At 39.6% G+C, this 27,582-nt stretch overlaps 2 protein-coding genes across 2 annotated transcripts in view; both read right to left on the bottom strand.

The window, feature by feature from the left end:
• Positions 1-10,616, bottom strand: part of kdm4b (lysine (K)-specific demethylase 4B) — a 43,853-nt gene extending 33,237 nt beyond the window's left edge. The window contains exons 1-5 of the mRNA XM_030726821.1: positions 10,466-10,616; positions 7,718-8,158; positions 6,977-7,152; positions 6,225-6,339; positions 5,653-5,846 (exon numbers count right to left, since the gene is read on the bottom strand). Coding sequence (XP_030582681.1) covers positions 5,653-5,846; positions 6,225-6,339; positions 6,977-7,152; positions 7,718-8,131 — 899 coding nt within the window. The 5' untranslated portion in view covers positions 8,132-8,158; positions 10,466-10,616. The remainder of the gene's footprint in view (positions 1-5,652; positions 5,847-6,224; positions 6,340-6,976; positions 7,153-7,717; positions 8,159-10,465) is intronic.
• Positions 10,617-11,035: 419 nt separating this feature from the next.
• Positions 11,036-24,708, bottom strand: uhrf1 (ubiquitin-like with PHD and ring finger domains 1). The gene is made up of 17 exons (XM_030726822.1): positions 24,564-24,708; positions 21,950-22,112; positions 21,495-21,761; positions 19,201-19,343; positions 18,005-18,220; positions 17,465-17,580; positions 17,182-17,368; positions 16,913-17,036; positions 16,608-16,715; positions 16,296-16,400; positions 15,891-15,997; positions 15,619-15,781; positions 15,353-15,490; positions 14,936-15,035; positions 14,569-14,717; positions 14,056-14,154; positions 11,036-12,615 (listed from the first exon to the last, which is right to left on the bottom strand). The coding sequence occupies exons 2-17, from the start codon at positions 22,100-22,102 to the stop codon at positions 12,469-12,471; spliced, it is 2,322 nt and encodes a 773-aa protein (XP_030582682.1). The 5' UTR covers positions 22,103-22,112; positions 24,564-24,708; the 3' UTR covers positions 11,036-12,468.
• Between the last annotated feature and the right edge of the window lie 2,874 nt (positions 24,709-27,582).

Below are 27,582 nucleotides of genomic sequence, written 5' to 3'. Positions count from 1 at the left end.
GCTAAATATATCCTACACCTTTCAGCTGAAGATTAAATTGATATCGATCTTTTCGTCCAACTCAGGCACGCAGAAAATAAGTACATCCAATCTAAAGTTTTGGAGTATACCTTTAAAAGGCGTTTTTGTCATTAGGCGGAATCACACTGGAGCTTTCTGTGCAAATATGTACATGTTTCAGAGAACTCCATCCCGGAGACAAACTAAACAAATCAACCGATCAGCGTGAGTCCTCCTGCTCCCCTCCGTCCTAAGGCTGAGGTTTCCATGGCAACAACACGTATGTCGCTCTGGCAGCACTGCGAGAAACGCACAAAACAACACACAGCAAATGAAGGCTTGAACTTTTATGCCTCTCTGGGGAAGAGTGTTATTTACCCAAGGTGGGACAGATTTCCAGGCAGGTAGAGTTGGGGGGAGTCAAGACAGCACGAGAAGCACTGCTGCATGTGTTAGTACACCACTACCAACATGTTACACACATGCTCAGTCCTCTGATTTATCGACCTCTAGTTCAGGGCCACGTGTACTAATACAAACACTACTTTTTGCTGCATTTTACTTTAAATCTTTTGCAGTTTTCATATATAAGAAGCTGCTCATTCAAAAGCTAAAACATTGTTTACTCTCAAACTTTCATTAACTCAACTCTGACCAATTTTTTTAAATCTTTTTTTTTTTTTTTGCACAAACACTTCGAAATACACTTTTTAAAAAATATATATATATACTTTTAGCATTGAAATACACACACAGGAGGCAGCAAAACTCTCACTCTCTTGGAATTTTCTTTGAAAGCTTGTAAGCAACAATTGCAGCACCTTTAAAAATGAACTTTCAGGTTCTACAAAAATCAAGCCAAAGCTGAGAACACCCCACTCAACATCCAAACTGCAGCTACAATTCAACTCCTATGCAGATTTTCAGCTCCCCGTTCCTCTCCTCTGGGAACTGTCAAATGGCAATGCTTCAAAACCATTGGACTACAGAGGAGGTTGAAAACTGATGGATTCATAATGAACTCCACCCTTCCTGGGAAGTTGCAGCTGGGCTACACTTCAAAATATCCCTTTCAATTCTCTTTCGTCAGCCTTTCCCTATCTTCCACTTGCATGCTCAGAGGCTAATCTTTTAACTGACAGCAGATCTATTGTTGTGTGTTGGGGTAGATGGGTGATTGACAGGGTTTCAGCACTGAAAAGAGAAAAGAGAATGATGGAGGGATAAAGACAGGGAGAAAGTGACTGGCAGCTAAGGCTGAGATCTTCTACACATCCAATAGCGTGTGTGTGCATGATGGTAGTAGTTATGGTAGGTCTGACTTTGATGGGAGCAGAGTTGCATGGGGAAATGGAGTTAATTTCACAATCGGCTGCACTATGAGAGAAGAGGAAGTAAAAGACAAAGAGAGCGTGTGTGTTTTAAAAGGACCATGCTCTGTTTAACAGCCTGTAATTACCCCACCACACACAAGAATAAAACTAAAAATGATTCAGTTTCAGGGGGGGAAAAAAAAAAAAAAAATAAGGGTGGGCGGGCTTGGCGAGAGCTTAGACTGAGAAGCAGGGAATAAGAAAAAAAAATGAGGCAGGAAAATTCAACAATAGCATAAAAAGTCTGGGGGAAGAAAAAAAAAATGACACTTGTGGAAAGAAATCATTTACATCTGTCTATCTGGGTATCAATTAGACTGATTTTAAAATAATTTGATGGCAAACTGCAAATTCAAGAGGTTTTTTTTTTATTTTTTTGCAAGAATTACCCAATTTGATCACGACTTAATAAGCAAAAATTCTCTCATGTACTTAAACATGAACTAGTGGAGCATGGTGCTGCAATGATTAGGACTGCAGCATTACAGCAAGAAGGTCCTGGGTTTGAATCCACAATGGGTACTCCAGCTTCCTCCCACCATCCAAAGTAACTGGAAATTTAATCTGCCTTTTGCCCTATGGCAGCTGGGCCCCAACCTCATGCTGGATTCATAATGGACACTTAAATAAAAGCTTTTTTTTTTTTTTTTTTTTTTTTTTAAAAACAAAAGGAAAGAAACATGCTATCATTTTTTTTAAATTGCTCTCTTTCTGCCCAAACCTACTATGTTCATTGAAATACGGTAATTTCTGTTATTTTGTTGAGTGAGTAATACTGGTCTCACATTGGCTATGATTTGCACACCTTTCTGGCTACACAAAGAAAATCATTATTGAAATTAAAATTAATGCACATGATAGAAAGATGCATTTGCGCACAGTCCTCCAACAAGACAACAATAATAACACTGCCCTCAAGTGGCTGCAAAAGGACTTCTCACTTTGGTGTGAAAAAAGAAAAAAAAAATTGCTTCCATAATCATCTTGCTTGAAACACACATACGAGAGACAGACCGAAGCACCGCGCCTGCTTAGCAATTTAATAAACATTGTGTGTATGCGTGTGTGTGTGTGTGTGTGGGGGGGGGGGGGGGGGGGGGGGGGGGGAATCAGGCCACAGGTCCAGAACACGTAACACCAGACTGAACATTACAACATTACAGCTCGATTAATGTAATTTCATCTGTCAGACCACACACACTTTGACACTGAGTTGTAGTGAAATATATTCATGCTCAGTAGGAGGTGTGAAAACAAGACAGATGATTTTAATGAGGTGACATCACAGACAGGGGGAGTTACAACGCTCAGAGACATGGTATCCCACTTCAAGAGGCAAGCAGGAGAGGGGAAAAGGTGGAGAGGAAGCATACTGTGAAGAGAAGAAAGACAGGTGAAAAGAAAACAGATGGAAATCTTAGAAACAACAACAACAACACACACACAAAAAAAAATAAAAAATACTGTATTTCTGAAAGTTGAGATGACATTGCTCCCCTCCTGCAGTGCTATGGATGGGAAACAAGGTAGAGGGAAAGACAGTAAAAAATACATACACACATACACATGCACACACACACACAAAAAGAAAATCAAGGAGCAGAAAAGGTAAGAAGAAAAATAAATTTTCCCTCAGGAGTCAGGGGCATCCAGGGGTGTGTGACAGAAGGAAATACAGACAGCAGGCATGAAAAATATAAATCTGAATCACAGCAGCTACCTATCCTCTACAACAGGCTCTGTAAATAGTTTGCGCAACTCCCAAATGTCAAGGTATGATGAAACAAAAAATCAATATCTTTGTTTTTAAATTTAAGATTCTTCAAAAGTACTGCATATATTGGACTACAAATTAAAAATAAATAAATGAAAATCAAGTTGAACTGTGACACAGAGGAATTACTGAGTAAAAGAACGTGTGTGTCCACAGCTGACACAGACTAACATTTTTCCCCTCACATATGAGAAAAGAAAATGCAACTTTGTTATTGTTTGGCACCAGCAAGCTACAGTTTACATCCATATTTGCCTCAGTCCAGACCTCCTAATCAGTCAATTTCACTGAGACAAAAGAGTGCAGCAGAAGCTGTGATAAGCTTTACCTGCTATAAATGTTGCCATAAGAGTCAGTCTGCTTTTAATCTGATGTCAGCCTGCGACTGAATGGCGTCAAGTTGGCAATTACATGCTATCTTTTTCTGATAATACATCAATTACCTGTGTTAAATCATTGGAGGAAAAAAAAGAAAAGAAAAAAAAAAAAATCACATTAACTGTTACATTTGTGCTCAGCAACCTTCTTGTTCTTTAAGAGTATAACCAGAATCCAACCAGCTGGCAGCCAGTTGAGCTGAATCCCCTCAAGTTGTCTGCATTTAGAAATTAGACAGCAATTATTTCCAAACCTTCACCAATCTCTCTGAGAGGGATTGCAGTCGGTCCAAGTCGGAGGGCAACTTTTTGTAGACCGGTCACTATTTTGCCCCACAAAATCAAGCGTGAACAGGACCATCGAGATCACGCGTGCACATTGTTAATGAAACTGGCCACGCCCAATGGCAGATTGCAAATTGCAATGAAGTAATACTGTAGCACAGTGATCTAGCCAGAGAAAAAAAATTTCTTTTAAAAAAACAAAAAAAACAAAAAAAAAAAATCAGTCTGTATCGGTGACGGGGTGGTGTGCGCAGAGTGTGCGCCTGCTTGCTAATTGCAGTGATAGAACAATTCTTTATTTCTCAGCCGGGCGCAGCACCGGGCGTTCAACCACTTGCTAGAACCCAGGTAGATGCAAAGAGGTTGCTGTTCTATGTTTTTACTCATGCGACTGAGCCATTAGATTGCTCTGAATTAGGAGGTGTTGGATGGTTTTTCAGTTGAGCCAATTTAATGTAAGTTTGCTCGGCTAATGTTTTCTCAGGATGGTGGTGCATGAGATGAACCCTCTTGTTCAAAGTATTCCAAGAGTATTTTCATTTATTTAATAAAATATCAATACGTGGTGTCCCTGTATCGATATAATATCACCACACAAAATATCGAGATAATTAACTGAGTGCAAATGTGCAAAGTATTCTCTAGCTCCATCATTCGCGAAGCTTAGTGTAAACATTTCAATTATTCAGGTAGCACATTCCAACTTTCAGCCTGTGCTGTCACTGCTGTCACTTTAAATAAGAGCAATGACAGCTGTCGCTATATGATGTTCACTTCATGACAAGCCCTAAATGAAACTTGCTGTTTCACTGCCTCTTAGAAAGCTGGTGGGGAAACAGGCTTTGACACAGCTTTGGCTGAGCAAATTCAGCACTTAAACAGCACTTATGAGATGAGAGAAGCATCCCTCTGTAATGCGATGGTACAATCACAGGGGGTAAAGTTATTCTGTAGTTCCCCATACATAAATCTTGAGAAATTATTTTCAAGTAAAACATGACTCGACTTTTAGTTCTTTGCTCTGAGGATGAAATGTTCTATTTTAACCCAGCATTTTCCTGTAATCTGTATTATTATTATTAACTTTTTTTTTAACCTGCTTCTGGATAAAATAAATTAATTTAAAAATGTGGTGATCTGGCTCCTATGAAACCATTTTTTCTCAATCTTTGCTGTCAACCACACTGTTGTCCCACCTACAGAGTAGCACACTCTCAGTCTGAAGCAGCTCCAGTGAGGTAGAGGAGCTGTGGTTTGAAGGCAAGTTTCCCAGTTGCACTAAAATGCCAAAACAATGCACTCTGTTGCAGTGACATACAGCCATAGATAACCAGCTTACAGTCAAGCCATCTGGAACAGCAATAATTTCTGCTTCAAACTTCTACACAACAGAAATGCACCTCTCATCCTGCAAAAACTGAAAAAAGAAGCTCAACCCATCATTTTTGATGACCAATGAAAGTGCTGCAATAGTTAACGCATTAAGAAAACACAACAGTAAATATGTTTAGAAAAGAAATGACTGAGGGCTCTTTGTGGAATCATAATAAATGATGAGAAATGATCCTAATAAGACTTTTAGACAATCTGACTTCTGTTTGCAACAGCCAAAGTCAACGCCCTCTGCTGGCCGTGAGAAAGAATGCAGCTTTAAGGTACTTCCACAAACGGCTTCACTTTTCAGACCTGGGAGCTATATCCATTTTTTTTATATCCAATCTATGGAGGTCAAACGAGCTTTAAACACTAGTTTTAATTCAAAGAGACTTGAAATTCCAAGTGAGAATTCATGTCACATTCATACAAGAAGCCCTGGAGGGGGAAAAAAAAAAAAGACACTAACCAAGACTTTGACTGTCCAAAGTGCAGGTAATTGATGCTGTACAGATCCATGTCCTCAGTGTGCCAAGCAAAGGTTGTCTTCCACATGCCAAAATACAGGTATGGAGTGTTGACACCCTCAATGACGATCCCACATTCCTGCTCTACCATGTCCAGCAGCGTATTAAGACGGCCAATGTTCCATTCTTCAATGTCCTGGAGAGCATAAAATTATTTTTGTTGTTTTTATGTATAACAAGTACAATGGAGCCTGCATACTACGTTTGCACCAGGTCACCAAATTCCATCAATGACCACCAGATGGTGCTGCGGTCAATTATTCACTTACCAATCATCTAATCATTGATATGGCTCCCATTACATCTCTCTGACAACACGATTTTAAAAGTTGCACCAGCAGGAGTAGAAATCTTTTGATTGCAAAGACCTAAACTCTTAAAGCAGCTCTCCATCATCATCATCAAGGACATTTTTTCTCCAAAAAAATCAGCAAGTAAAAAAATCTAGATCAAAATATTTGAGAATCTAAAAAAAGGCCTGGCTTTATCAAGACAAAACACAAGCTTCAACTACCTCATCATAGATGGAGCCACTAACATCAGCACCATAAAGGGGTGACACAAAAGTCAGGTTCTTCCAGTACTTTCTCTCGAGGTCGTCAAAGTCCTTGTGGCGTGGTGTGCAGTATCTGAAAACAGAGGAGAACAGCAGATGTAACTGCGTTTACTGTAAGCAGTGTAGTGCTCTTGGACTAAACCCTCAAGCATCAACCATGTGCAAAGCAGCTTGTACATCTACAATCAGGACTCTAATAAAATAATTAAAATCCAACTTATTCAACATTATGAGCTTCTGTAGCAGCTCTGAAACAATGTCTGTTTTCATGTCTTATGTTAATATTCTTGCCAAGTAGTTGTAGCTTTTAACACAACCATCTATTTTTTTAAAAAAAGTGTGTATTTTTTAAAAACAACAACAACAAAAACATATGGTTTAAACTGGAATTTTTCACAAGAGGCCAGAAAATTCATAGAAATAGGATGGTTCCTGATTAAGGCTGAAAAATTAGAAGGCATTCATTTTAACTTTTCTTTGTCATCAACAAGACAGGCTTTAAAAACATTTTTTCTTTGTTATTGTGCTTGTGCTATATTTAGTAAAATTCTTGTTTTAAACTATGTTGTGTAAGAGGAATTATTGTATCATCTATTCTCATGAGCTTGATAACATAGTGTTCTTAACTCCTTCTAAACACACACACACTGTCTGAAAATATTTGTATGCAAGCATTTATGAATGAAGCCCCGAGCTGAGGACCAACTTACTTCTTGCTATTGGCCAGTTTGCGGTATTCACCCACAGTCATGGATTTCTTCTGAATGTTGTATTGAGTGAACAGACCTGACTGACCTGTCACCACCTGACTAATGGGAGCTGGAATCACCATGTCCTCGATTGTGTCATAGCACTTGCGCGGCTTCCAACCTGCAGGTGGAATCACCTGGAGAAGAAAAAGGATGGTTAATGTTTACAAAGATAGCAGATTCTGTTCAAATTTGGAGTACATATATTAAACCTCTGTAAAATTAAATGCCAAGTTTTTGCTGATATCAGCTTCAAAAATATAAAGTCCCATGGAATTGTAACTTCTAACAAGCATTTGCGAATATGCTTTGATAGTTTTGAACATTAGCAATGATGGAAGATTGAAATCTTGGCTATGCAAGAACAGGTAAGAATCAAAAATAGGCATGCCAGTTTAGCTCAGTGGGTGAACAGGCGACCATATGCTACATGGCCCGGATTCGAGTCCGACCTGCGGCCTCTTGCTTTGTGTCTTCCCTCCTCTCTCTCGCTCCACTTTCCTGTCTATCTTTACTACTCCTATAATAATCCCATAAAGGCAAAAATACCCCCTCAAAAAATAGACAAGTATCAAAAATAGGTATGGACAGGATTCAAAATGTTACAGCAAGAGTTTACTAAAACAAAAAAAATCTAGTGACGATGAGACTGCACTGGATATGAGTGTGTGTGTGTGTGTGTGTAGGTGTGTATGACCTCACCTTTGCGAGGCCAGCACGATGAGCTCCTTGACTCTCCATGTAGGCGATGTATTTGGCAAAGTCTTTGAACTCCTCCATGGTGGGCCTGAAAGTCATGATCTTGCAGCTGGGGTTCTTGGCAGCAGCTGGGGGCAGAGGTGCCGGCAGAGGGCCCGCGAGTATCTCAGACCCTGGAGCAAGTTCTGGGGCCACAGTTGGGTCTGCAGGCTGACCTGGGTTAGGATGTGGAGCAGCATCTTGTTCTGAGATTACCACTTTATTGAGGTTTTCAGCTATTGCTGGCTCTAGAGTGGATATCTGGTTTTGCACTTCATTTGAGTTGAGAAAGGGGGGAGGGGCTGGGTCAGTAGGAATGGATGAGGCTGGGCCGGGGTGAAGACCCAACACATCTTCCATGGCCATGTCGGTAGCCATTGGCTCTTGGAAAGACTGCAGGTAAACCTGAGGAGGAAATCAGTGGCAGTCAGGGCATGCACAGTCCACCTCAAATGTATTCAAATTGCAGGGAATTTCTTTGCAAAGGCAAATCAGATAAAACAGCAAGATGGGCAATGTGCTAAGAAATGTTTGGGTATCTATATTTTTTAAAACAGTTTTTTTCTAAATGGTTGTCTTTCTCTCTGTGTTAGCCCTGCGACAGGCTGGCGACCTGTACAGGGTGTACGCTGCCTCTCACCCTATGACAGTTGGGACAGACTCCAGCTTATCCAGGTTTCAGAAACCATTTGAATTTTTTTTTGATAGGACAAACGGTCATGGAATTAAGGTAATTCAAAGTGCATTTGATCAGACGTTAACCAGATGTTCACGGCAAGTAAGGGCAGGTAGCAGGTGTATTGGCAGCAATAAAGGATTAATTTATTATTTTAAAGCATATTTTTTTAAAAAGGGTTTACCTGTTCAACTGCCAGCAGTCCACTTACATTCGCTAGTTTAGTAAGCTAAAATTCATTCACTGTCCAGCACCAGTGAATAAACAGGCAGAGCATATGGAAGTTTAAGCAGTTTATATGGGTGGTCAGTGCTAGGTAAACACCCACAATCCCTCCCAACCACACCCATCTCCAATTTGCAAGTCACTGCTTCAGGGCTAAACAACTTTTATTGCAGAGATTCTGGACAAATTCATGTGACCTTGTGACTTTTGTTTGAGCAACTAAACCTTTTAGTACATGTCTATTTAATATTTGCATTGTTCAGAGGAGCCCTCTTAATTTACTACTGCCACTGCTGCAGGGCATAACATTTTCTGCACAATTAAAATAGTATCTAATGAGTTTCTGACTTTTTAAGTAAAAAAAAATGCTACAAATAAAGAATTTGAGTTATTTCAATGACAAATAACTTGCCAATTGTGAAGCAATTAATAGAACAATACTCTCAATATTATTTTAGTAGTTACTATGATCAGTGTATGCATAATATTCTTTAAAAGTGCACAGAAAGATTTTTCTTTGATGCAGGGTGGGAAAAAATGTTCCAACATAAATTATGTGCAACTTGAAATGCAACACAGTTTATCCAAGGGTTTTATCATTTCACTATCGCCACACAACCAGCTAATAAGGGTTACACACAATTGCAAGAAGTTACTATCCATCTGTGAACAACACGTCCCCAGCTGCACTACAGATGGCAAGTTTATTGCTCCATGACAGTCACAGAAGAGTTTTAGCTTTATGTTTGGGGAGTCTGAAGATATTAACCAGTTTCAGCTCTGCATATGCACCTAAATAAAATAAAGACACACATGCACAACTTCAAACTTCAAACACACGTGCCGCCCACAAGGTTAAAATGGCACTGGGGGTAAATAAGTGTACTCTGGGCACCCCGACTTCCTGCTACAAGATCATGCAAATTGTTCGTGCTATCATTTGCATCAGGCACAACAGTCCACAGTAGATGTGAAGAAATATAGTGTAATCTTAAGCGGCAACCTGGTTTAAACTGACTAGAGTCAACAGCATGTTTGCTCTGCTGAAACTGACAGATAACGCTTGTAAATAAAACTACTCAGTGACCGAGAAAAAAATTATTTAAAAATATCATTGATAGTGACTGTCTCCAAATAATATTATATCTTTTAATGGCTGACTGCTTTAGACGCTGGGACCCTGTTTCTAACCGGGACTGACCTACTAAAGTGAATGGAGGCCACATGACCCCCAGCTGGCTAATCACAACAAATAGGGGCCTTTAACTCCATCTAGGCCTAAAACTTACTTCAACTGTGTAGCAAGCAGTCACCCTGAGAGGCTGAAACTCATAAATTATATCAGCTACCCTGATGGTTCATTCGCATTTTTGGCTATGTAAGCGTAACGCTTACATAGCGTAAACGCTGCTCGGTGGCAATGTGTCAACTTATTATTGGCAGCTTCTGCTAAAGGCGACGATAGCCCTGCAGAACTGCCATTAACTATTAGCATTTAAACCCACATCACAGCGAACAAAAGGAAGCAGCCGAAGCCCTTTACGGTGAGCAAAATGCACACCTCACATATTCCCTAAATGCAAGTTGCACGTATGCACCATCAGCCATTTCATTTTAAGTAGCTACACTTCAACGAGTCCTGACGTAAATGTATACCTAGCCAACGCTGCCTAGCTTCTGCTTAGCTACTTCCATATCTGCATTTAGAAGAAGAAAAAAAACAAAACAGCGACGACGGAACATACTCCGTGAACAGACGAGAGTATGGTCTGCACAGCTGAATAAAATAAATACAATTAAGAAAACCTTACCTCCTGCAGCAAACTATATCCCTCTCCCTGTTTCGTTCAGTCGTTTTAGTTTCGTTTAGCACCGATTCCCTGGATTGATTTTCTTCTAGCATTAGCAAGCTGGGGTTGTTGACGGAGACACGCCCATTTGCACAACTGTGCCCAGTGGTTGGTTAAGTGATACGATTGATGGAACTCGTCCCGTGAACGCCGACATATGATTGGTTTATTCGGTTATCGACACGCACAGGAACCAATTAAATCCGACGATCACTACTCTAGAATATCCGTGGGTCGCACGCAACCAATGTGCACGTCACGCACGTACACACTGCCGGGTTTGCTGAAGGTTGCTATGCTCTCCTGGCCAAGAGAAAGAGAAAACACCCTCAGTGGGGTAAACCCATTTAACCGTTCTAACTACCCCTATATGACTTTCAATTCCAAGTTTCACGGCCAAAGTAAAACGGCTTTAAAAAAAGAAAAAAGAAAAAATTATCTGAAAACCCGACTGAAAAGCTGAAAAGCCCAAAATACATACCCCACATCAAATTTTTATTTTTTTTTATTGAATAACACTGAAAAACGTATTGACAAATTTTTGCACGAAACATGTGCAAGCAATTCTAAAACTACATATCAAAACTACAATGGACTTCAAAAAAAATATACAATTTCAGAAAATATACATTTCCCAGTCTATGCAAATATTTGTATCTCCATCAAAATTTTAAGTGCTGGCACATGGATAGATAAGACACTGCTGCTTAAACTGAATTGCATTTGTAAAACAGACAAAGGCAACAGCAAAAAGTAGTGAAACTCAGCGTAGCTGAATTTCAGAATCAGCATGTGGAATTTCCTTAACATGTAAAACAAGCATTTCCTGTTTGGCTTTTTTTGATGAGGTCAGGTAACACAGGTGACCACTGGAGACACAAAAGGCTGACTGAACACCCCCTACATAGATGGCAGAAATGGATTATAAAAGATGAAAAGTACACTTTTAAACTTTAAGAAAAAAAATACACTTAAATTTCTAGACGCAAGTAAGTTCAGCTGTCAGGGACATCTAGATAGACAGGAGTTCTACATTACACTCTTGGTTAAGCACTTTTTTTTCTCTTTGGACTTTAATAAAGTGAAACTTTTCAAAACAAGGGATATCCAAATCTATGCCAGAGAATCAAATTTCCTTATCAATCCCCCATGTCTGGCATCTGAACGGTTTATCAAGTTCATGGCAATGTTTACAAAATTCATATACAAGTAGAAAAATTCCTGTACGAAAACATTCAGGGAACAGGAACAGATAGAAAATCCAACATCTGATGACAAAGTTACTTGCCCTCAGCCTGTTCAAGTGCAGGAAAACAACTCATCTGGTCCAGTTTGTGCTTGTATGTTGGGTATCATCTATATTTAACAGAAATAGTATGATTTCAATCCCATAAACATGCCAGGAAAAGAAAAAAAAAAAAAAAAAAACTTGCTATAAAATCTACTGCATGAGCAGAATTAAGACGAATTGCACCCACAAGATGGCCAACCTCACAGCAAAGCAGAACAGACAGAATGATGATAAAAGCTTTGTATAAAAGAATCTTTAAACAAGTTGGGTAAAAACAGCTTAACCAATTTCGGCTTAACATTCTCTTTAACAAGAGGTAAACACGGAGACATTTAGTTTAAAATGACACAATTTACATTACGGAAACATTAGAATTTGTTAATGGAATCGAACGATGCACCCGGGAGTATTAAAAAAAAAAAAAAAAAAAAAAAAAGGTTGAAGGCATTAATGAAGTAACGGTACAGCCAGTTAAAGGAATTTTTAAATTTATCATTAAACACCACATCATTGCAGCTCCAAGGTGAAAATGGTAATATTGAAGTCCACAAATATTGCAGTTTTATAATCATAGAATATATTAAAAGAAAATGATTCTTTATTGCCTCTACTGAAAATGGCCCTGACAGTTTACATCGCATTTCCTCAAGGGCTGAATAAGCAGCACCAATGATCATCGCCCGTTGCTGTACCCTGGGAAAAACTGACTTAGAATGTCTTGCAGAGGTTTGTTGACAGACATGGAGTAGTTTTTGCCCAGGTCGTGCCTGCAGGCTGGGCAGGTGTACACCTCTGCTTTGAAGGACCGCTGAAGGCATTCCTGGAGGACAAAGGAAAACAACATTTAAACAAGATCCCCCAGGTATTGTTAAATGACAGTTTGATTTTAAGATTCATTTTGTTGCCAACTTCTTTAGAGAGTCTCTGCACTGTCCAGAAACCCACTGGGCAAATTCAGATACATTTGTTAGATGTTTATAGATCAAAATAACTAATAAAGCATTTAATTATTCAACTGCAATCCAATACAAGTATCCTTTAGGTTTATACATCATTGCTTAAAAAAATAAATAAATCAGAGCACACTCAGCAATCCAGTTTCACAATCTTTACATAACAGTACAGTGGGGGCCTAGACTGTCCCCCTCCATACCAGAAACAGATGTAAACAGATGTTAAGAGGGCAGAATCCCTGCAGACATGTAGTTTGGTGCAGGGATTCTGCCCTCTTAACAGATGTTAAGAGGGCAGAATCCCTGCACCAAACTACATGTCTGCATCCAGCCTGGTCATTGTTGGTCAGTCATCTCCAGTGTTCACTGACCTCGCTGGAGACATGTCATGTGCCAGTATGCTCCAAAGTCTCTGCCATTATTCCCGTCCACCCCCCCCAATAAAACCCCTAAACAAAAAACAAAACAAGGATCACATGTCTTAATGACTACAGACCCATTGCTCTGACCTCCATCAATAAACCCCTTCTGGACCCCTACAGTTTGCCAGAGTCAACATATCAGTAGATGATGCACTTAACATGACACTACACTTTGTCCTTCAGCACCTGGATTTTACAGGAACCTATTAGACTATGAGTACAGTTCCCAAGGCTGTGTACTTTCTCCCCTGTTTTTCTCCCTGTATATGAACAACTGCACCTCCAGTCAGTCTGTCAAAACACCTTAAGTTCACAGGTGAAAACACCCTCATTGGGCTCAGGTGGGGAAGAGTCTGACAATCTGGCAACCATGTGCAGAGACAACAACCTAGAGCTCAATGCTGTCAAAACTGTGGAAATGAATGTGTACCAAAAGGAACCCAGCCCCATCACACACCATCACATCCTATGTCGCTGCCCAGTGGACACACTGAAGTCTTTCCCCTTTCTGGGAACCATCATCTCCCAGGAAATTTAGTGAAAGCCAAACATCAGCTCCCTCACCAGGAAAGCACAGCAGAGGATGTGCTTCCTATAGTAGCTGAAGAAATTCAACCTGTCAAAAGTCAATGGTGGTGCACCTCAATTCCTTCAATGAATACATCCACAAAATATAGCTAGGGCAGAACACTTTTCAACCACCATTTCTCATAAATGTTTGGTGATTTGCTTCATTTGACACAAGACTATCCCTGAAACTAAGGACAACAAAGCTAACATGTAAAGGCTGAAAGCAAATGTAGTAAGAGTTATTAAGTGGTAAATCCATTAGATCAACCTCTCCGATCATCGTTGACAAATTTTGGGACATTAATAGTTTCTTACCCTGCAGACGTTGTGTTGGCACTCTGTGGTGATGGGCTGAAAGACCACTTCTTGGCAGCAAATGCAGAGGAAAACTTCTTCAACTTTGTTCAAGAATTTCTGTAGGAATATAAAACAAAAGCTGCAAATTTATAGACTGTTTTTTTGTTTTGTTTTGTTTTTTTTAAAAACAGAGTGGCACAGTTTTCTACCATTTCAAGTTATGCATAAGTTATAAATTTGTAAGTGATTACACTAACAAAGCCCAGTGTGGTTTCAAAAAGCAGCAAAATACAGCCTATTTTTTACACAAACCAAAATTATTCAGCAAATCAATGCCTCCCTAAAAGCACTAATAATCTAAACCCAGTTTTATAGCAGCAAATTTATATTTCCAAGGTCATTTTCTATTTCAAATAATAGGTTCACTTACCTTCCCACATGCAGGACCAACACACCACAGCTGATCCAAGCAGTAACTAAAGTAAAGTGAATATTTGTGGTAAATTTGAACAAATGTACAGATATTCTTACCGGTCCAAGTGACAGTGATCCCATGGCTTCGTCCCACAGCTTCTTGTTTAGCTTGTCATTCTTGATGAGTGCCTTCTGCTCCTGGGAAAGCTTGTACACCTCTACCTTCATTTTCTTAGGACTCTTAGCTGGTGAGGTCTTCGAGGATTCTGAGAAACAAATATGTTTTTCATTAGGAGGTTGCAGGATACAATTTTAGTTCGTTTGCTACAGAGAAAGAAAGAAAGAAAAAAAAAAAAAAAAAAAAATCAAACAGTGTCAACTGCACCCAGAGAAAATTATCACTCATTTGAGCAATCTCATTTTCTGTTCCTATTGGTGATACTTTAAACCACAAAACGCACAGTTTAGCTGAGACAGAACATACCGCTGCCCTGAGATTTTCTCTTCCTCTTGGCCTTGCTCGGTGTCGCCTCTTCCTCCACTTCATTTTTGTTCTCCTTCTCTTTCTGATAGCCTGCAGGGTACTGGAACAAGAGTCAACTTTATTAGTTTACACTACAACAATACACAACAGAAAAATTAGAAGAACGAACAGTTAGCAGGTTATTAATGACTCAAAACTCTTAGATGTAACATTATATTTACCAGGCTACATTAAGTGTATTGGAGTAACACGCCTAATCCTTTTAATAATGTAAAGTTCATTTTCTCAACAAATTACAGGAGAACATGATGACACTCCCATCCAGCATCATCCCAAGTACTAAAAAAAATATGCAGCCGCACCACTGCTCTGGGTTTGTATTGACCCATGAAAGATGTATAATATAATCATCTCTACCTGCATGGTGAGACCAAGCTTCTTGATGCGTTCCTTGCCATCTCTGGTCCATGGTGCCGGCTCATCGTCATCACGCTTCAGCAGATACCGCCAGACCAAGAAGCCTGATTTGCCTTTGTCTGGCCAGTACTTCACCACCTAAAGGAAGACAAAGAAATAAATCTAAAGTAGTTACAAGATTATAATTCAAATGTGAAGTCACTGCTGGCTGCTATTTTTGTAAACAAAGGGGAAATAAATTAATAACTGCCAGTTTTCCTGCATACCTTATATATTCCATCATATCGGTTTCCTTCCTCGGGGCAGTATTTGCTGTGCTTGCGTCCCTTGCAGCTGCGTACCACTCTAACTGGTTTGCCTTCCTTCCAGTTTTTGGCCTCTGCTCCATTTTTTTCATTGACAGGGACATTGCAGTTGAGAGCCAGCGCCCTGGTGAGCCCCAAAAACAAACAATTTACACATGCAAATAAAAACAGATGTAAAACTAACCACACAAACTGAAAATGAACACAGGTGAGTTTTTATATCCGTGTCATACCGGTTCATGTGTGTAAGTGTCTGATCGCATGATTGCTCAGCAGTCCTCTTGTTTCCAGACAGATCCCGCCCTCCAGAGCCGGTGTAAGTGAATTCATTACCATCATCCTAGAGTTTAAGACACATCACAAATATTACACACACACACTAAACTACACAAGGTCTGTCATCAGATTGTTACACATTAGAAAACAGTTTTTATAAGAGACTGATAACACTAGAAAGGAAGCATTATTTGTGCCCCTTTAGGTGACAAACTTTATACATAAATTTCTTTTAATTGTCCAAAAGGCACCATTTCTCTCAAAACTGACAGTAAGCAGCAACTTTACTCGTATCAAAATATATTCTCACCACTTTTTTTTTTTTTTTTAAACTTTAACTCAAAGAACACACAAAAACATACCACATCATCCTCATAGCCTCCTGCCAGGACCAGGGAGTAGGCGCCATCATTACTCCTGCCATGAATCCCAGCAACATGAGGCCTATGGACACCAGATTCACTGACCTAAGGAGGGGGGAAAAAATAGATAAATAAAACCACAAAGACCGTTATTCGTGCAGGCTACAGGAAGAGGTTATCACAAAACCTTAAAAACTAAATGTTTAGAGCTGGGCTATCAGGTGTCTCTACATTTAGAAGCAAATACATATTTCAAACACTTAAACGTGTTAGATCTTCATTTTATGATAATCCACATGAAGAAAAACTAACCTGCACTCTGAACTTCCATAAGGAACCGACAGGGATACCAGGTATTGGGCCATAATGGTTGGATGGGACAATGGTGCACTGTTTGGTTCGACCAACACAGGCCATACCCTGAAGGAAGCAGCGTAAATCATGTATTTGAAGACATTGGTGTTCATGAAAAAAATAAACCATCTAATCACAGAAAGTTAAGTGTAATTGTCATTCCTCAAAAAAATGCTTTTGACTAAATAATAGTTTTAAACATTTTAAAGAAATACAAACATGTTCTGATAAATATGATTAAGATTCACACTGGCAGCACTCACCTTGCCCCAGTCCCTCTGGCTCGAGGAACTAGCAGAAGCCATCTTAGCCTTCTTCTTGCTCTCCTTCAGCTTCTCTCCAGCCAGCACAACCTCACTGGTGTCATTACGACAACCTGGGCAATACCTGAGACACGTAAAGTAAAAGGTAAAGTCGAGTCCAGCATACTGATAATCTTCCATGACTTCCATTTAAATTATTCACATTTAACTGGTAATGATTTCCTGACTATCGTCAATTAAATGAATGCTGGATTTCTGAATCTACTCACCAGTCCTCATCCTCAGGGATAGAGGTGAGTGGAGGATTCAGACAATAGGTGTGAAAGGCCATATCGCATTCGTCACACAGCAGCTGTTTGTCAGGATCCTGCTTGATGCCACAGATGTGGCAGTTACACCAGCGACAGTTCTTTTTGGGATCATCCTTACAGTGCTTGCACTCGGGTCCATTTGATCCTGAAGATTATATACAATTATATTATACATTTTGTTTCATGATTATGACATTCTTAGAGTATGGTAAGGTGGGTGTGCAATAATGCTTTAACCCACTTTTTAGTGGACTCTCAGAGCCAGGCTGGGTGTCACTTAGAGAACCAGGCTCCTCAATTTTGTAGATTTCAGTCAGGAACATGATGCGGCAGTCATTCAGAGAGTCACCAGCATCACTACATACATACATTAAAAAAAAAAAAAGGAATGTCAGTGTCCAGACAGAAATGCAGCTTTATGCAATATGTACAAAAAACGTTACATTTTATGCCTTCATCAAATCTAAACTAAACCTGTTTGAAAATGAGATACAAAAATCAGATGTAATGATCATGAAAACAATTTATCTACCAAGCAACCATATAAGCAGTTGGTAAAACTGTCAAAAATTATTTCAGTGGCATCCACTGATACCACAGCAGGAAACTGGCTTCTACACACCTGCTGTGGCATCCAAAAACCAAACTATGACATACTGTTACAACTGACCTCAAAACAGTGTTCACCTTCCACCACAGCCAGCTGAATTTTCCTATATGCGATTAGCCGTAACAGATACAAAGCACAATAACTCCAGCTTATATGCAACAATGCCCTTACCCAAGGATAATCTTAGCGTAGATCTCTCGCTGAGTACGTGTCTCCCGCCTTTTCTGGATCTCAGCATCATACCAGTAGCCACGTTCCTTGGGTTCGTCTGGGTTGTAATTGAGCATAACAACCATTCCTGGCTCCAGCTGGTGCCACTGGTACACTGTACGGGCACGTGGACGAACATCCTTTGCCTGCAGCTCAATCACCCCATTCTCTGGGTAGCTGTAACAGTAAAGGTGATATGGTTTTGCAATTCAGAGACCAGGCCCACAAGTGCTTTCCAAACAGTGCTGTAATATAGCCCAAAAAAAAAAAAAAAAAAAAAAGTACAAAATGTGTATGAATGGTGAGGACCGACTGCTAATGCAGCAGGTTTAACTGCTACACCACTCAGATGAATGTTCCCTCCAACACTAATGCACTTGCCATCCAATAAACAAGAGCACCTTTCAATGAGGGCAAAGCCAAATACATGAAAATTAATGAAATGTTATGTCTTAGATCAACATCAATTTGCATCAACAAAAGGAAGAGATTACTTTGTATTTAAAAAAAATAAAATAAAATAAATGGCTTCTTCAGTTCAGCGAAAGAACACAATTAATGGGTGTTTGCTGGTCTGAAGTTGGCAGGCATAAAGTCCAACAGGACCAATGGCTCCCTTTATAGACTGTACTTATCTGATGAGTGAAAATGTTTCAATGTTTTGTGTCTCACTGAGCAAAAATCAGCATCTTAAAGTACCAATTTTGTAAAAATGTAAACACCTTCTATGTAACAACTGTATTGCTTGCATTATCAAATTTAAATAAGACCACCAGTTTTGAGCTGCAGTGTCCCGAGAACACATTTTCAAGCAGCTTGTTCCACAAGTATAAACCTGCCAAGATTAATAATAATTTTTACTATTTACTGACTATTTATCATAACAAATATGATGTTTAGTTGGGTCATTTTTTAGAGAGAGAGATATTTTCACTGCTGCAGCCAATTAGCTTCTCAAACACCACCTCCTGACAACAAACCAAATCAGAGCTCAAACTGCTGACTGTTAGCACAGTGATAAATCTTGTACTGATACAGTGATGTGATGGCCTCAACATTGATTTTCACACAACTATCTGATCATTTGTAAGACGGGACTCGTGTAAAATAAAAAAGCACTTAAGATATGTTCATTAGTACCAAAAAATGATTCTTACTCTTCATATTTAACATGGTACAGTATCTCCTCAGCTGGCTCTGCTTCAGCAGCCTCTTCTTGGGGCGTCTTGGTAATTTTCACAATCTGGGCCTCAAACCATGCTCCCATGTTCAAGTCTCTTGCATCCACCAGCTCATTGATCTTCAAACACACATACAAACAAACAAAAAGGTGAGAAAACTTTCGAGACACTTTAAAACTGCAGTCAAGTTTAGAGCACAATTCATAAAATGTTTCGACTATGTTGATTAAGTCTGCAGGTTGCCAAACTGCTTCCAGAATTTGCTTTTTGGCTATGCAAAGAATGTATTAAAAAACATGTAAAGATGAAAAGAGTAATACAATGCATTTAAATACGCAGCTCAAGCACCAACATAAACCACATCAGCACTGAGCTTTTCTGAATACTACCAGGAGGAAAACGCAAATGTCTGAATCAGTCTGACCTGGGGCTGGGCGATATGGACCAAAATAATACCTTGATATTTTTTTAGCTGAATGGCAATATACGATATATATCTCAATATTTATTTCTTCCCAAAAGGTATAAACAAAAAGGCACTTCTGAATCAAAGCTACATGTCCCAAACGTCACAGAGCCACATCTATTAACATTCAGCTGTAGATGTACATGAGGAATTGCTCAAAAATAAACTATTGGCATATTTAAATAACAATGCTCCTCAAATAAATTAATGCTTTTTTTCTCCATAACAAAAGACTCACAGCTGTGCTATTAAAATGTAAACAGAAAAGATACAAAGCAAAAACAGCAAAAGGCTTCTTTAAAAAGTCAGTCTGCAGTCAAGTAGACTTCAAAGTGCTTCCTCCTGTGTGTACTCCTGTACATCTAGTACTCTGTTCAAATAACAAAACGTGTAAACTGACTGAACAAAATTCCATCCTTCAGTCACCAGGATTTTAGCCAGCTCAGTAAATCCATAGACATATGCGCTGACATATCACAGCAACGTGCCCACCCGTTCAATGCAGTGTCTACGTATCCACCGGCTGCATCATGAACACACGAAAAAGACCCACTTCCGCTATTAAGGTCACGTGACTTACGGTACAAACCAACTTCTGCTATGGAGTTGCGGTATGGCAGCGCCCTCTTGGGGGCCAGGTACTCTTGGGGGTCCGGGCGATGCCAAAGCATATGAAAGGATGCAGTATGAAGGCTGTATGTACACAAAACACAGCGACAGCGGAGGATTTCAGGTTTCCAAAAGTCGTCGGCGTCACTGGGAAAAGTCGCTAAATTTGTCGCTAGACGCTTTTTGAAAAGAAAAAAAAAAAAAGTCACTAGGTGGGGCCTGAAAAGGTGCTAAATCTAGCGACAAAGTCGCTAAGTTGGCAACACTGCCATGCTGTCGCTTCCTGCATGCTTTACGGGTGAAGCACTGAGAGAGAGAGGTGAGGTAGTGTGAAGTTGTGCAGAGATAAATTCGGAGAAGAGAAAGTATGATTGTAAAGTGACCGATATAAAAGCTATTGTCTCATCTTACATCACGTACGAAAATTTATTGTTATTTCTTGAAAACTTGATATATCGCCCAGCCCTACCACTGAACTTAGTCTCAGCTTCCTAGTGCAAAATCCATTTAATGTTAGATTATGCACATGGAGAAGAGCACAAGCAATTTTCAATACATTCACACTGAGGAAGTGGGCAGCGTGTATCTTGCCTTCTGGCTGCTCTCGGAGGCTAAATCTAAATCAAATGAGAACCTCCGGTAGCAAGCACATGTCTACCATCACCTGTGGTATGCTGCCTGCGAGAAAAAGGCAACTTCAAACAATCCCCAAACCCAATTCTCCCGACATTCATTTATTAGAACAGCTATACAAAGTGTATCTTTGTATAAAGTGCATACAGACACACAGAGGATCAACTGTGCAGATGAAGTATCAAAACATAATTACTGTACAAAGAATTAAAAGAACACTTAAGAATTCAAATAAAAATGTTTTTCCACATCTGCACAACTCGCCACATGTTGGCATGGACATCATATACAGAACTTGTCAGGCACAACCCATTCCAACTGGAAGTTAAAAAGCTTTAGGGTAATAGAGGGTTTAACTTGTCGTATTTAACCCTATGACAAGTCACTGTGAAGAAGTATATAGTCAATCAACTTTTTGGATTTTCTCTTTATTTCTCTACCAAGCTTTTACTCAGACTAAAGCCAGAAACATTAATGCCACAGCGGTAGTAGCTCTACACCGTTTTACCATCATGCCACAGATGGTCTAATATTCTATTTTAGCACAGCTGTTACAGCATACCTTGTAAAGTCCAAATCCAGGATCAATGAGTTCTGGGGAGTTTGTCTGCGCAGAGGTTCCCGCAGTCTGACCCTCTACCTCGCCATGAGTCGAACTCTTGTCACACTCGCTCTGGGTTGAGCCACAGCCAGAATCCGAGTCAGAGAGCTCAGCCTCTTTGTCCTTGCCCTTGACGACATCGACAGGGGGCAACTGCTGCCTAACAAGCAACTGTACGATGTCATTTAGGCCTACACTGTAGTCAAATAAGGTATGGCCATCTTCCATCTGGTGTAAACAAAAAAAGTAGACATTGTTTATATCGTTTCACATTCTGTTTGTGACTAAATGTTAAAGCAGTGCTGATTACTGAGCTACTACCACCACTAATATCATTTGTACTACTTCAATAAAATATAAAAGTCATTCAATACTGCATGACAAACCTGAAAATAATTCAACATATGCCACCTCACCTGCTTGCCACGGTAGAAGAGTCTCTGTCTCTCTGGCTCCACCTTGAAGAGCTCCACGATTTTGAGACGCAGCTCGTCCACCTTGGTGAGTTTGGACAGGGAATCCACCCGATGGGTTTCCTTCCCATCCATTGTGCGCACTTGAATCCACATTGCAGCTGCCCTGTGGCAACAGCCCAAACAACAATTGCATTATAGCTACAGTTATTTTAGAGAATACACTAATCACGAGTCTTTACTGAATGATTTGATTACATTTAATACAGCAGGTATTTTTATTACACACTCCAATCATACTACATACAGTATTTCTACCCCGTGAAATATCATAATGACAAAGACTAACAAACGTGCACCATGGTTGGGTTTCTCCAAGTTGTTGGAAAACAAAATGCTGTGTTTAGTATTGATCTGAGGAAACAAAACATGTCAGCTAATCACTGACTGTGCAATGCATGACAATATGATGTGCAATATCAGTGCAAACTGCTCAGGTACCAAATCACTGTTCTCTGTAGTTAGTTATCCATATATTCTGTTATTCAATTTATTTGTAAATATCTTTTAATATGAAAAAAAAGGCAACTTGTACTGGAAAGACCTCGGAAACTAAGTTTTATTCCTGTCATGTTTCACATGAGAAGAATGACAACAAAGTTCTTTGAATCTTAATCATTTGTATTTAAATGTATTTCATAGTGAATAGGACTTCACAGTAAACATTTGAACTTTGTCTAGTGAGATTTGAAGGTGTCGACTGAATCAACCTTTTTAGTTTCAGTTTTATCATTGACTGAATGAATGAATAAATAGCAGTTTTCTCAGCTAGCTGCATGCATTAATAACGAGTGTTAACTTTGACCGAAATTGTTGACACATGCACTTGTATAACATATCTGAATACAGAAGATCATAATCAACTTGAGCCTGTTCAGGCTAAAGCCAGAATTCTATTGGTCAGCAGATATAATATACTGCATCTGTTGTAAGATGGGGAACAGAAAAATGCACTTGTGTTTTGGAAACGTTGTAACTACATAGTTTATCCAGCAGAGAGGGCTCCCAGTCTGTTATTTACAGTGTTCGCAAATTTGTCAATAGCACCTGCAGCAGAGTAGGAACAACTGAGCAAATGGTAGTGTAACGTTAAGCATTTTCTACACAGTAAAGTGCTTATTAATTTGTGAAATATATTGCTGAAAAATTAAACAATGACTCCATCATTTACCTACTTTTAATATAACTATTGGGCTCTAAATATATGAAAACAAAGTGGTTCTTATCTGAACTTATTGCGTCTAATTTTTTTTTTTATTAACCTCAAACATCCAGTATCATTTAAGGATATATTTATGACTATTAATTTAGGATTTTCTGACTGAACACAGACTTTTGTTTACGTTTTGTTTACCTGCACATTCGTTAACTTGTTTTTTCACAAGTTATATCAAAACCAAATTCCCATCTAACTGAGAACGTTTCAGTGAGTCTGTATTTGCAGTTTAAGCTGCAAATACTCAGTGTGGAAAATTGTCAAAAGGCTGCATCAGCTAATTGCACCGCCATAGGTCGGTGTTTTTGTCTAGGGATCATAGCAAGTTAACAAGAAACGCTCTTCAGCAGCAGAAATATGACCGTTTCCCTCCCTCCTCAGTGCATTGTACTGCTGTCAGCACTGGGCTGTCACTTCAACAGAATATGAGAAAGGGAGGGAATAGGCTGATTTAAATACAGTGCGGGAAACTGAGCTTGTAGGCCACTCCCAGCTCTTTTAAAAGCACATCCGGACGCGAGGGAGCGCTAGCCAACAATGTGCCTTCGCTCCCTGACAATGAAACGCACCTAAATACTAACTCGCATGTACTTTCAAACCAATAATTATAATACTACAGTGGATTTTTACCCGTATATGTCGTCCTTGGTTGTTATAAATCAGTAAGGGGTCCAGCTCAGGGGCGGCTGCACGTTTACTAAAGCGCTCCCAGCTGAGATCTTGTTCGCCCTGCTGACGCGAAATAAACCAGCCGCAGTCAACAAAACATAAACCAAAACCTCGAAAACAAACTACTTCTTCCCACCCAAGGTGTGCTACTTTACCCATGCCAATAAATTCTTAAAAACGCAGGAGAATATATGATTCAATTCATGCAAAACCGAATACAGACAAACAGGAAAATAAACAGCCCCGTGTTAGCTTGTTTTTCCTTCTAGAAAAGCAGTGAAGTTACAAAGCTAAATCAGTTTATACCATGTGTTGCAGATTATGTGGGTGTTTTGAAGGATAACAAGTTAAAAGTCCACAAATTCATCGCCCACCTATATCAGTGCTTAAAGCAAACCACGTTACAATTTATTTTACAGAGCTTTCAACTACTATATTAGCAAAAGGAAGTCATAGTACAGTCAAATGCACGAACGCTATCCCAATGACTATCAATTTTGACTAATTTTGAAGCTTACACTTGACTGGCTGAGCAACCTGGTGCAATAAGCCAAAGAGAAAGGAGGTAGGACTTTGCCAAGTTAGCTAACCTTAGTGTGTTAGCTACTAGGTGACTATATTAATGAGAACAATTTTTAAAAAGTAATTAGAACACGTTGAAAATCGCTTTACCTGTTTGTCCGTCCGAGAAAAAACAAGAAATTTACTTTAAAGGAAAGACGTGCACGTTTTCCCCAATTAACTTCTTTGAAGGGATGGCACGACCAACTCTATGCCTTGGTGCGGATTGATCAATGAGTTATTCTTCAAGACTTTGATATCCCGCCTGCTCTCGTAGTTCAAGCTCACCATTGGATGCATTCCTCTAACCAAATCGCGTTCATTGGGTAACAGAGCTGTCAATCTGGAATGTGACTGGAGCTTATCCTCAGCGCGCGAAACAACAGTCTCGTGAGTTGCAACTGGCCTTCGCGTATTTATCGCGAGATTATTCTGCCCCTTGTAAACCGGTAACCCGGAGAGACAGATGGTGCTTGTTGTAAACAACGTCACTGAAAGAGCTGTTTTATTGTCTGAAATATGACGGCTTTGTATTTGTTTTTTAGAATGAGTTTCCATCTTCAAACTAATCAACTAAATACATTGAGCATGGGTGGGATTTAATAAGTACACCATGTGATAGACTTGTATAATTCAGCTTAATTAATGATGTGCAATTAAGATACCTCCCCCTCATTTTGGCGGGAGCCGAAAGTTAATGAAACCCACTCAGTTCAAGAACTTGAAAGGATGGAAAATGACAAGTATATGTGGGAGGAAGGAGCGCCTTTGCGCACAGAGGAGATAGTGTATGTTTTTGCTTGCAGACTTGATACATAAATATCCTCTACTGTGGAACCCCCCACCCTTAGGTTCTTGTTTATTGTAGTGTTTGAGGTCAACGTCTGAACGAGTGAGTTGAACAATCAAAAAAAAAAAAAAAGCCGTTCCATGAAATGTATTTATTGCCACAAATTGAATACCTTTCCTAGATATTTCTATTTAAGAAATACTATGTGCCTGTTGTAAATAGACTGCAATATTATGTGAAATATTAACAACTTCCAGTCAGTAGTGGGCATAATTATAAACAATTATCTATTAATTTTCGTCCTCTTATCCAGGTTGCAGGGAGGTTAGGGCTATCATAGGGTAAGAAGCAAGGTACACCAGGGACAGGCTGTTCACAGGGATAACATCCATCCATCCATCCATTTTCTTCCGCTTATCCGGGGCCGAGTCGCGGGGGCAGAAGCCTAAGCAGAGAAGCCCAGGCTTCCCTCTCCCCAGCCACCTCCTCCAGCTCATCCGGAGGGACAGGGATAACAGAGAGTCTCATATTCATACTGACAGCCACTTTAGATTCATAATTATCCTAACACATTTTTGGACTTTTTTTTTAACCCAGTGAGAACCCACACAACCACAGGGGGAAAATGCATACTCCAAGGAACTTCTTGCTGTGAAGCAACCATTATGCTGGAGAAAAGGGGGGGGGGGGTGAGCCACTCACTGTAAGGAAACCCTCAGAAAGCACAATACAATCAGTAGAACACGTAAACAGTACAAGCAAAGCAACTGAAACTATGCATGTAAAACAAAAGCAGAACTAAACACAGCTGGAACCAGACCGTTCCTCCTTTGAATGTGATAAAAACAAGAAAGTCTACATTGAACATTTTTAATTGTGACAGTTATTGTAACAATTTAAAAAGTGCTGTCACTGGAGCAGGAAATGTGAAACGTGTTGGATATGCAGTAACATATAAAGCTGAATTTTTGGTTAAAGTTTTACTTGCACTGTGCCTTAATGAGATTCTGTTAAAAGCCAGCAGCTCTAAAAGCAGCAGGTAAAGTTCATAATTTAAAACAAGAAGTCAGAATGTTACCCAGGTTATTGAATGCTATATATATTGTTATATTTGCAGGTGTTTTAACTTTTCTTTTATTGCTCATTTATATTCTGCATTTCCACTCGTTTCCTCTTCAGCTACGTTGTTCTGCCACCAGCTGCTGGTTTCAGTGGGATGTTACGTTGATATAACAACTACTGACACAGTCCTAGAACAGTTTAGCTAAAATTATTGCATCCTCTATTTTTATCATATCTGTGTCCAAAAATATTTTATCCATAGGTAGTCCCTGTATCGTAGCTGTTCTGGGTTTATAGGAGTTACTGCAGGAGTTCTTACTGTGTGATCAGCACGCTCTTAAGCAAGCTGCATTACCTGTGCTTCTGCTGTTAACGTGCTGGTCATGCAACATTCAGAGTAACCTGAAGCTTTGAAATAATTAATCCTTTTCATCAAAAACTTAATGTTAAATGGTGAGATTTTCTTCCTGACAGGAAGCACACTGTACCCAGTTTAGCAGTTTTGACAAACTATACTTGACATTATGAGAGAGCCATGGCACTCTCATAAATTGAATTGAAATCTATATGAGAATTTTGCAAAGGACTGTGGTATAAAACTTCCAGGGAGGAAAAAGCTTTTTAAAAGACTATTTTAGGACAATATCAACAAACCTTTTATGCCATTTTTTAAAATCAGATTTGACTGCTGGGTCTATATACCTATTTGTCTATAAAGCTATAGTTTTTATAACCCAGTAACCACTGAAATTCAAAGTAACTCCAGATTTGTATTGTCCAGAGGCATTTCAAGATGGTGAGACTCGCTTCTAGAATGGCAACGCTAACCAAGTAATTTCAATAAGGAGAGATCATTAGGAAGACTTGAACATGATTTACTGATATCCAGAATTCAATTAAGCTTTTTTGGCGATTAGACTCCGATGGCCCATTGAAGCAGAACAGAATCGTAGCGATAATAGGAATTAGGGCAGGACCCCCGGAGTCTAGACGCTGGTGGTGGCAGTGAAGATAAAGATAGAGGCTTGGATGGCACACTGAGTGACTTGTGTGAGGTGGAGATGGGGAGGAGGTGGGTTGCACAAATGAATCTGTAAGGAAGATTGACAGGTAAGCAGAGAGATTTAAAGTATGCAGAGTGGAGACTGATTGGCTTGAAGAAGGCGGGCAGGAAGATGATCGGACTAGAGCAATAATGACAGCTTTGAGTTTGCGTGGGAAAGCAGAAGCGATGTGAAGAACAAACTAGCAGCCAAACACCCAGAAAAGCAGACATTA

Source organism: Archocentrus centrarchus, chromosome 4, assembly GCF_007364275.1.
Source record: "Archocentrus centrarchus isolate MPI-CPG fArcCen1 chromosome 4, fArcCen1, whole genome shotgun sequence".
Classification (NCBI taxonomy): domain Eukaryota; kingdom Metazoa; phylum Chordata; class Actinopteri; order Cichliformes; family Cichlidae; genus Archocentrus; species Archocentrus centrarchus.
This window is presented reverse-complemented; position numbering and strand designations above follow the sequence as displayed.

What these genes read in the sequence shown, in the direction of transcription:
- uhrf1 (XM_030726822.1), bottom strand. Translation starts at nt 22,102, where the DNA reads ATGTGGATTCAAGTGCGCACAATGGATGGGAAGGAAACCCATCGGGTG. An exon ending in CTCTGAGAGTCCACTAAAAA is followed by an intron (nt 17,369 to 17,464) that starts GTGGGTTAAAGC and finishes TATAATCTTCAG; the next exon opens with GATCAAATGGACCCGAGTGC. An exon ending in GAGAAAATCTCAGGGCAGCG is followed by an intron (nt 14,718 to 14,935) that starts GTATGTTCTGTC and finishes TTTGTTTCTCAG; the next exon opens with AATCCTCGAAGACCTCACCA.